This window comes from Anopheles darlingi, chromosome 2 (genome assembly GCF_943734745.1).
Source record: "Anopheles darlingi chromosome 2, idAnoDarlMG_H_01, whole genome shotgun sequence".
Classification (NCBI taxonomy): domain Eukaryota; kingdom Metazoa; phylum Arthropoda; class Insecta; order Diptera; family Culicidae; genus Anopheles; species Anopheles darlingi.
This window is the reverse complement of record NC_064874.1, coordinates 83453653-83463652: the sequence shown is the minus strand read 5'-3', so window position 1 is coordinate 83463652 and position 10000 is coordinate 83453653. Positions and strand designations below refer to the sequence as shown.

The following is a 10000-nucleotide window of genomic DNA, read 5'->3' as shown; positions in this document are numbered from 1 at the left end:
CTCGCGGATCACAAAGAGGCTGGACGCGCTGCTGTGTCGTGTTGGGCGTACTGGGGGGATGCTTGAAACGAATAAATGGTTTTCAGATGTTTTGGAGTAGCGCAGCACCACCACTACTTCTGCCCCCCCCCCCCCCCTCCCCGGGAGCTCTCTGCTGGGCGGATGAATTGGTTTTCGCTGTTCCGATGTGCTTCTTTGGGTACATTGGAGCTGCTGTTGCTGTGGCGCGGTGTTAATGCACAATGGGCTGGCTGGCTGATGCTGCTGCTGCTGCTGCTGCTGCTGCTGCTACGAAGAGAAGAATCGAAACGCAGAATGAAAAGAATATAAAAAAGGCGGCTCAGCGTGAACCCGGGCGTCTTGCGCGGGGACTAACCGAAAAGTCAAAAGACGGCGGAAACACGACAACGCCAGAGAATTGGAGGACGACGCTGACGCTGGACGCGCTGGAGAACGGTGGAATCAGAAAATTGTTGGAAGCAACGAAGGAGGAGGATGGGTGGAGAGCAGAGCATACACATATTTTCGGACGAGGCACAACAAAAGAACAACGTCTTCGTCGTCTCCACCACCCCACAGCAGCATGTATGCGAAGGAGAATCGACGGTGGCGGCAATAAAGTGTGCGATGATGGTGGCCGCCGTCGGCAAGGGGAGAGGGGGGGTCAGTGGAGCAGGCGCTCCCCGGTCTTTTTGGAAAACGAACGCGATTGTTCGGAGAAGAATGTAACGCGAGAGAGCGAGAGAGAGAGAGAGAGAGAGAGAGAGAGAGAGAGAGAGAGCTGAGCCATGTCTTCCCTCGAGGTCGAGGAAGAATGGATCGTTCTCTACCATCCACGACACGACGCCCCCCTCCCCTCTTCCTGACTCTCCGGTACTGGCAAGCATAAACATAGCAGGCACTCCCCACGCACGACGCGCACACGCGCTCCTCTATTCAGCTCCCTCCTGGACCGAGGTCGTTGTCATCTTCGTCGTCGTCGTCGTCGTCCGCGGGGGATTGAAAGTTGATTCATCTCCCGCTGGCTTTCCTCCATCCTATCGTGGCGAGCTGGCTGGCTGGCTGGCTGGCCTTTGTGGATGCGGAGTGAAGGCAGGCGTCCCCTCGCTCTCGCGCGCAAGTCATCGATCTTGTCGTGTTGCTGCCGCCTGCTGCCTTTTTGTTTGGTTGGTTAGCGGAAGGTGCGGGGAACTAAACTTCTCTTTCGCTCCAGTGTGGCATCGTTGGTATAGGTGAGGGGTTGAGTGGAGTGGATGGGGTGTGGTGAGGATATGTGGTTCCGAAACCGCCGTCGCCATCGCGGGTGGGAGGGGACTGGTTTTTCGATTATTTCTTCTTCTCTTCTGCCTTCGTCGCCCACATTTAATCTGCTCTTGCTATTGATGTACGGTGCGAGAGAGCAGGATAAGGGCGTCATTCGTTCTCTTTTCTCTCACTCTAAGTAAAAAGTAATACTTTATTCTTATAAATATTTCAATGAAAAGGTATTGCTGGATACTTTTGGAACGAATTTTAGTTATTATGAATATTTCCCAGAAACATTGCGCTTCCAAACATTTGTCACATACTGTTGTGTGTACGAAGTAAAAGGAGAGGAGGTTGAAGGGTGCCGTATGTAGGGGTTGTGAAGCGGAAAGCAGAACAAAGTGTGTGTGTGGAGAAGGGGTGCCAGCACATCACCACACCACCACCACCACCGTCATCGCAGCAGGCGACGAGGGGGGCTGGCTACTTATTGGCAATCGTGCAAGGCAGCAGCATGACAGAGTGGCGCGTCGCATTTTACTCGCCTCCCTGTGATGCCAGCAAGTACTACTAGCCCAGCATGAAAAGCGATAAAATAAAACATAAATCGTGTATCATCATCATCATCATCATGAGTTGGGCGCTTGTCCTGTCCAAATGTGGCTGGAAAATGTCGATTTTCCTTCCATCTATCTATCTCTCTCTCGCTCGCTCTTTTCATATACCCCCTGCCGGGTTGAATGTTGTGTGTGTTCAATCCCCTCGCGCGTTGTTCCCTTCAACACTCGACCTCTGCTGTTGAACGAGAGAGCGAAAGAGAGAAGAGAGAGAGAGAGAGAGAGAGGTACAGGATCGATCAGGGTGCACGATTGTGCTGCGGCTGCTCTCTGCCACCGTCGCCGCCGCCGCCATGTTGTTCTGGGCGCCTGCCAGTGTTCGTGTGTGTGCGTGTGCCCTGGCTAGTCGGTTTTCTTCTTGCTCTCGCGGGCACACACACACACACGCACCATGCGGACCGCCGCCATGAAAAAGAAGAAAACCTGCTGTGCGCGGAGGGGGTCCACTGCGTCGTCGCAGCCGCAGCACCACCTCGCACACCAACCGGTTTCGAATCGAGTTGGCTGCGTTCGTGCGAATCGATAATTGAAATTGGCGCTGCTGCTGCTGCTGCTTACAGAAGAGCCAGCGGCCGGCGAATGATTCGGTTTTATGAGGCTGCTCTCTCTCTCTCTCTCTCTCATCCTCCATCGTCGTCGACTGCTAAAAGCGAGCGACGCACAACATTAAACCGGCCCCAACGCGTGACGATTTGCGCGAATTTCTCTTCTCGGAGACGTGGCTGCTGCTGCTGCTCCGCTTTCTGTGCTGGATGAGATGATATCGATGATTATTATTTTTTTCGATTAGCGTCGTCTATTTTTGGTGTGGAGGGGAAAGGGGGATGAGAGCTACAGTAAGCGAGCAGGCAGCGCTTCAACCGTCGTGTGTGGGCGATGAATTAGAGGCAATCAATTGCGTTTGCAAACGGCGGGAGCGACATCCAACTGATCCTCTCCGAACCACGCACAGTTCTCCATACAATGTTTCGCGCGCGCTAGGAAACATTAAAATGCGGGAGTAGTGCAATGTGTGCTTGCTTCTTAAACCTGGTTACCGTACTTAACCTTCTCTTTAATCGCAGTTGGCGCGAACATCTGTTCGCACCGGTAGCTAACTGACGCAGGCGATGCAAACAAGTGGACTGTCAACGAGTGTTTGATGGATTGGCAGGCAGGCAGGCAGGCAGACAGGCCGCGAACGTATTCGATGAATGACATCGTAGATTGACAGAGCAGTCCAGCAACTAAATGAAAAGATGAAAATCGGTATCCATCATCCCCTCTCTGTAGTGCACCCGCCGTATGTCCACTGTTTGTATGTTTGGAGTGCTATGAAATGGAGGTGTCGAGTGAAGCATACAAGCATCGCTTACTGAGTTTAATAAACAAAATTCAGTCGTCAGCTAGCCAAATCATAAACCAAACACCGTACAGGTCGTGTGCTGGAGTTGGTAGGGATCAATTTATTGGAAACATTTATGAGGTTCTATATATGTTGATGTAGGCAAGATCACAAGGGATGAGCGAAGAGTGGCTGAAAAAGAGAGCAAGCGAGACAAACACAGATACACATCACATCCCCCCATCTTTCATCCGCAATGTACGGATATGCGCAGGCGTTGTACCGCTCGAGATGATAAATAGATTAAACGAGATGGCATCAGAGGCATGGGGGTGGAGGGTGGTGCGCATGCTCTCTCGGTTTCGTCTCGTGTTTCAAATGGTGGCCACAGGCGGCGGCGGTTCCATCAAATCACGTTACTCCCTAGCCAGCCAGCCCCCCCTTTTAGCAGCCTCGCTGGCGGTGGAGCAGCATCTCACCACACACACACATCCACACTGTGCTCTGTGGTGTGCGTGCAAGCGCACCCTTGGCATAACGAGGGTGGGTGATGTGGAAAGGAAACCGCGCGCGCGAACTCGTCGGCGACTTGGTTTGGCGCGAAGAAAAGCGCGCAAATCGCCTTCACTCCCACAACTCACTCTCTCCTGAAAACCCTTCTTCGGTCATCCATCCTCTTGACCGGTCCCTTCAATTCGGTTGTGTGTGTGTGTGTGTGTGTTTGCGCGAGCGAGAAGGTATGCTGCCTACTAACAACCCACAAGAAGCGCCTCCCGCCTCACAAACCGCCGGGCGGCAAACACAAACCGATGGAACCGGCATTTTATGTGCGCGCGCCCTCCACCCACCCCCTCTTCTTGTCATCGCATCATCTATCGAACTTGGAATACCCTTTCTCTCTCTTCTCTCTCTCTCTCTCTCTCTCTCTCTCTCTCTCTCTCTCTCTCTCTCTCTCGCTGGTTCTTTCTTTCTATCGCTCTATCTGGCATTTTGTTCTGAGAGCTGCTGGTGGACCGCCGTTGTGTTGTTGTTGGTTTTGGCGGTCACACCCGCACCACGCGATGACTGCTCAGTGAGAGATAACACACCCTCAACGGTGGTACCTCTCCTTTCCTCCTGCTTCCCCTCTTATCTCCTGGGTGCGGTAAGGCGCGAAATCGCGTATCATATTGAAGGGGCCACCACAACCCTTGCCTTTACGTAAGGCCCACCGGGCGCGTTTTATGTGTGTCTTGGCTGCTGTCTCTTGCCGGTGCGCGCTGTTGATGATGACGCGTTTTGGCGCGGAAAATTTCTCCGCGTGTGTTGCTCGCCTAACCAAATATTACGCACACATACCAGCTATGGTGGTTTGGCGCGAAAAGTTTGCATTTCACGTGCTCCTCCTCTCGGTTCGGTTTCGTTGTTCCGTGACGCTGGTTCGGTCTGGAAGTGGCTGGTTAGAATTAGCAGGCTAGGGAAAAAAAACACTACATCACAGCTGGGCACCATTGCAACTTAGAATGAAATATCATTGCTTAGTTACCATTGATTTATGAAAATTATCACGAGAATAGTTTGATATCTGAGTAATTTTCGCTATTTTTTAAGCATCGTGCAATGCACTCTGGTTAGCAGCATATTTTAATAAATTTATTTTCTCGTTTCCCTTCTCTATTACAGTTTGGAAAGTTTTAAAAATTGACGATTGTGCTGACCGGTTGCGAAAGAAAAACGTCAACAAAAGACACCAATGACAACACTCAAAGTGTTTGCGAGAATTCGTGAAATTTGCGTTTTTAGAGGTGCAAGGATTGCCGACAGCAGCAATACCACCGTCATCGTGTCCAGTAAATGTGGCAATTTCATTAAACATATATTTTAACTTACCAGGTATGTTACGCGTGCCACTGGCACTTTTGTGGCTTTGAATATGGTCGAGTTGCCAATGTGCGGTATCGGTAATGATTTATTCCTCTATATTTCTATTTCTGTTCTAGATTTGCTGGTATTCCCTAGTAAACGCCTCTGTCTCTCCCTCATCGTGTCCCCTCTGCTTACTTGTGTCTAATCAGCCATCTATTAATTGGTGGCACATCTACGCACACGTGTACGTGCGGATCCTGGGTGCAACGTTGCAGTTGCTCCAGCCGCTTCGTTTCGGCGTTTATCCGTTCTACTAGGAACGGATTCTTCCTGTAAGACCGGCAGGGCCGGATCTTACCCTTTTCCGGGTTAGCTTACCCGTGACCGTTTTCCGTTTGGCGCAGGCAGTTCCGACACCTGACGGTGTTGGGACTTATACGGCGCCATCATTCCTTCCACAATAGGTAAGAGCGTTGTTTGGTGATTGTGTGTGACTCCCGAGTGAGCGTCGTTTCTAATCGTGTGTTTTTCCTTTGCAGGTTCATCACATCTTACCAACCTGTCTGGCCCTGCTGCCACCCATAGCAGCAGGGGCAGCACAGGCCATCTCCCACCACCTCCGGGATCACACCTTCAGGTAGGTGCCTCGGCTCGGCCGTGAGTCAACTTTGCATGGTCGCCTCTTATGTTTGGCATTCATTGATCTCTTTCCTTTCTTTATAGTACCTTCATGGCGCTGGAGTGTCAACGGATCATTCGAAATTACAGTATTTGGGCAACATGCAGGTAAGCATCACTTGCGCGCCACACCTCGATCCATCGTTGATCTAAACGTTCCCTTTGCTCTTTCCGGTAGGTTCACCCGGCACACAGCGGCAGCGGAGGACATCATCCGCCACCACCGCCGGCCCAGGGACCACCACAGTCTGCTCATCCACCGCCGCCGCAACCGATCCCGATTGTGAAGCCGGAGTTCAAGGTGCCGCCGATACCAGCGCACCTGATGGATGTGCGCGGTCCGGACGGATCGATTGTGAAGATCAACATGCCCGAGCATCACGATCCGAGCAAACCGCCGAACAACGTCGAGATGCTGAAGGTGAACATCGAGGATCTCAGCCAGTTTCTGTCGTACCACGAGGTCTTCGGCAAGCTGCCCTCCGACATGCTAACGGGTCCCTCCGCTAGCCTAGTGCCATCATCGTCCACCAATACGCCGACTACCAGTGCGCACAGTAATGGTAAATGTAAGTGTCGTGCCTGTTTCTATGCCCCACCCTGCATATTCCTGTGACAACGAATCATCGAGTTTTCGAGCTAACTGAGTTGAACTATTTGATTACATCTTTTCCTTTCGTTTAACTCATCTTTTGAACCATTCTGTAATATTTTATACACCATATTGCTTTAGATTCTCTTCAGTTTTAAATCTACCTACCAGTATGCTGTCTACCAAAGAAAAAAGATTGAAAATATGATTTTGCTTAGAATATTAACTGGAAACGCTCGATAATTAGTGCGATAAATCCATTTTTGATAAACAGCAGATCGCAGGTTCACCAGATATGTGATAATGAATTGAACGAAGATGACTTTGCTAACTTGAGGTGGTTAACGAACAATTGCTAAAAGGCGATTGATGAAGTAGGCCAAACGTTGCTTCTAGTTTAGATCACATTGCTAATCGCTTAACATTCGTTCTTCTCTTTTTCTTTCAATAATCGTTGATATATCCATCTTTCGTGCCTTGTTTTCGCGACGGTTTTTGTTTTCGTGTCACCGCCGCCCTCGGGGATTCGTTTTGCTTCGTTCGATCTTTGGTCTCGTGTACGTAATCGTCGTCGCCAAAAATCCACCGGGTCGACCGGAACGAACGCGCGCGGCTCGTGTTCATCGTCGTCGGCATGTTGCGTGTGTTTCTGTGCGTGCGTTACCGTCGGGGTGTGCTTCTTATTGTATGTTTCGATCGTCGAGCAGCGGGGAATCATCTCCGCAATCCGATTACCGGCGAATCTCCGTTCAAGTGTAGCTACTGCGCGAAAAGTTTCACTCGCAAGGAACACCTGACCAACCACGTTCGCCAGCATACCGGTGAATCGCCTTACCGATGTCCGTACTGCGGCAAGACGTTCACTCGGAAGGAGCATCTTACCAATCACGTCAGGTGAGTGTGCGCCAGCTTCCTTTTTATCTTTCCTGTATGATTTTGCCAAAAACAAATTGTTTGGTTTTTCTTCTCTTTTGTTCTTCTTTTTTCTTTTTGGTTTTCAATCCAAATTGCTCTTCCTCTGCTTCCGATTCGAGCTTTTCTTCTTCCTTTTTGGTTTCTCCATTCGCATTGCAAACGAAAATGAGTCCCACAAATTAATTTTTATTTAAAACAGTCAGATGATAAGAAAAGGGGAGTTCATTGTCCCCGGAGCGTCCATCTCAAAAAAGAAGGCAGGCCCTCTGCGGGCTCGCTACTCCCCGAACGTTCTATGTAGTGGTAGGGTGGTGGTCCGTGCGTGTGTCGAGGATCGCGAACCATGTCCCCGTCTTTGATTGCGGAACATCCTATTGATACATGTCAACTTTATGTATGACTGCGCTTGATTTCGTTGCGGTTATCACACAAACACACAGACACACACACACACACACACACAAACACAAACCTACGAACCCTCTCACCCACACCCCCTCCGCCCTTCCCTAAAACAAGTCCTTTTTTCCTTCACAGGATCCCACAACCCGTGTTCCGATTGTTTGCAGTTAGGACAATTATTTAAACCTAGGACGATTAAGCAATAACTCTTGGCACTTGTCTTTTTACTCTTGCTGATTTTTGCTTGAATCTTTATCGGTAAATTAAGTTAAATTTAAGTAAACCTTAAATTTCAAGCGAGAAGTATCAAGATGGGCCAGGTGCATCGACGAATTGAAACATTGTGATTCTCTCATTCCCCAGTTGCGTTCGAATTTGAAACTTTTTTCTCAACATCTTTGTGCTCTCCTACTCTTTTTCTTCTAATAATTTATTCCTTCAGATGTGTGTTTGTCCATGGGTTGGTGGACGCTTGTTGCAATTTTTCATGTGATTGAACTAAAATTTGATAGAACCCAGAAGTTCACTAGCAGGAGGTAGCGCAGGAAGAAAAGTAGAAAAGGTTTCGTTCTCCTTAATTCCGCTTGTTGCTCTGCTCTGATCGTCTTACGTATAGAAATCGGGTAGCGGCTTTGCTTTGGTCCAGATGGGTGGAAACAGTTGAAACAGCATCCGGCGTGTGCGATTTTGCCAGTTTTCCAGTTCCCTCAAAGTACGCTGCAGCGGAGTTCGTCTGCGTGGGGTAGGGCGAGTATGTCGGCGGCCACGATTAGCAACTACCCTTCTTCTTGTTCCTCGTCGTTGTCGTCGTGGTGATGGTGCGGGGTCCAACAAATGTTTCATAATTCGATGGAAGTAACGTTTGCCATAAGTAGTGGACCTACTGCTAGTTGTGCTGGTGGACGGTTGGGGCGAGAGTGGGTTCCAGTTTGCTACGGCAGTGGCACGCTGTGGTCCATATCTGGCCATTCTAGAATCCGAAGCGAGGGATGAATCTTTACAGGAAAAAAAGATGTGTGCTTGGAGCTGCAAAAAGAAAAAAGATTCAGTTGAATTGAATTTGTGTAAGAATAGTGCGAATCGGTTAAGCTCTTCTGGCGAAGCGTTTCGAAAACTTACCAACTCCTACCATCAATTCTGCGAAACTGTTCGTATTTGGCTAACTATCTGTGCTCTTGTGGTTGTACCCTTGTGAGGGTCCCTTGTAGGCGTGCGCCCCTTTGTCTTTTTTAACAAAAAAAAGTGACTGTCTAGTGTGATGTGCTAGCGAACGAGGAGCTGTTTTCGTTTTTTGAGAAAAGAGAAAATTCAAGGATATCTTTGATTGATTCACGTTGTTTCTCTTTGTATCTTCCCCGAACAGATTGCACACAGGCGAAACACCCTACCAGTGCACATACTGCGGGAAGAAGTTCACGAGAAAAGAACACCTTACCAATCATGTCAGGTGAGCGCCAAACCGCTTCCTTCTTTTCTACTCTCCTCTCGCTTCAAGAAACTTTTTTTTCTCTCACCATCCTAGGGGTGTGATTCCGGTTTCGCACGTGTCTTTTCGTGCGATCCCAAAAACCATAAAAGAAAACCTCCTCCACCACCGCTTGGACACTGATGGTGTCCTTTTTGGTGTGGTGGCTGTGGGTGCTTTGGCCTGTTTCACCTCCTCTGGTTATTGGCTGCATTCAAATTGATACGAAAAGAACAGATCGCGAGCGATTGGCAAAGCTTGTAATTGTGTTGTCCTTCTGCTTTTATATCAAAAGAAGGAGACGAAGAACGAGGAGGTGAGGTATAAATGGTGAACTTGGAATAAATATATATATATTTTTTTTAAACACGTTCGACATTCATGAAAATGTTCAGTTGTGTTGCATATGTTGTTGGCTAGTGTTGGCAGCACAGAACAGCACTTAAAAAATGCATTTTTTAAGAAGCAGAAGAAGGAACCTAGTGCCCCTCGTCGTCAGTGGCTCTAATGGATGAATTCTGTTGTCTTTTTCTCTTCTTTTTCTCTCTTTTAACCATCTCCGTCCAAATGATTTACAACGCGGCTGATGATGATGATGATGATGCTGCGCCTTAAACTCTGGAAATGTGTTGGCGCCATACCCGCCATCTTCTATTGTGCAACCGGGTGAATCTACTACAACCGATCGCGCCATGACCACCACACCCAACCAAACCCCAATGCAACTAATTTTTGATGGGTGTTCCACAACAACATCAACAAACAACCAACATCCTCCAACCGTATCCTCGTAAACGTAATTTTGATTGCTGTATCAACACACACGCGCGTGCGCACACACGCACATACATGCGTTGTACGTCAACCGATGGGTAGATTGCATACTGGCGAAACTCCTTTCCACTGCACTTACTGTG

The 10000-nt window shown here is 49.0% G+C and overlaps 1 protein-coding gene across 45 annotated transcripts in view; it reads left to right on the top strand.

The window, feature by feature from the left end:
- Window positions 1-10000, top strand: part of LOC125948099 (zinc finger protein 271-like) — a 48375-nt gene that overhangs the window by 10530 nt on the left and 27845 nt on the right. For 37 of the 45 annotated variants that reach the window (XM_049673798.1, XM_049673794.1, XM_049673808.1 and 34 more), the window contains 8 exons: window positions 4849-5058; window positions 5166-5495; window positions 5571-5668; window positions 5755-5817; window positions 5888-6278; window positions 7009-7195; window positions 8982-9065; window positions 9960-10000. The exon at window positions 9960-10000 is cut by the window's right edge and continues 43 nt beyond it. In XM_049673798.1, coding sequence (XP_049529755.1) covers window positions 5812-5817; window positions 5888-6278; window positions 7009-7195; window positions 8982-9065; window positions 9960-10000 — 709 coding nt within the window. In that variant the 5' untranslated portion in view covers window positions 4849-5058; window positions 5166-5495; window positions 5571-5668; window positions 5755-5811. The remainder of the gene's footprint in view (window positions 1-4848; window positions 5059-5165; window positions 5496-5570; window positions 5669-5754; window positions 5818-5887; window positions 6279-7008; window positions 7196-8981; window positions 9066-9959) is intronic. The other 8 variants (XM_049673820.1, XM_049673810.1, XM_049673830.1 and 5 more) reach the window with 3 other exon arrangements.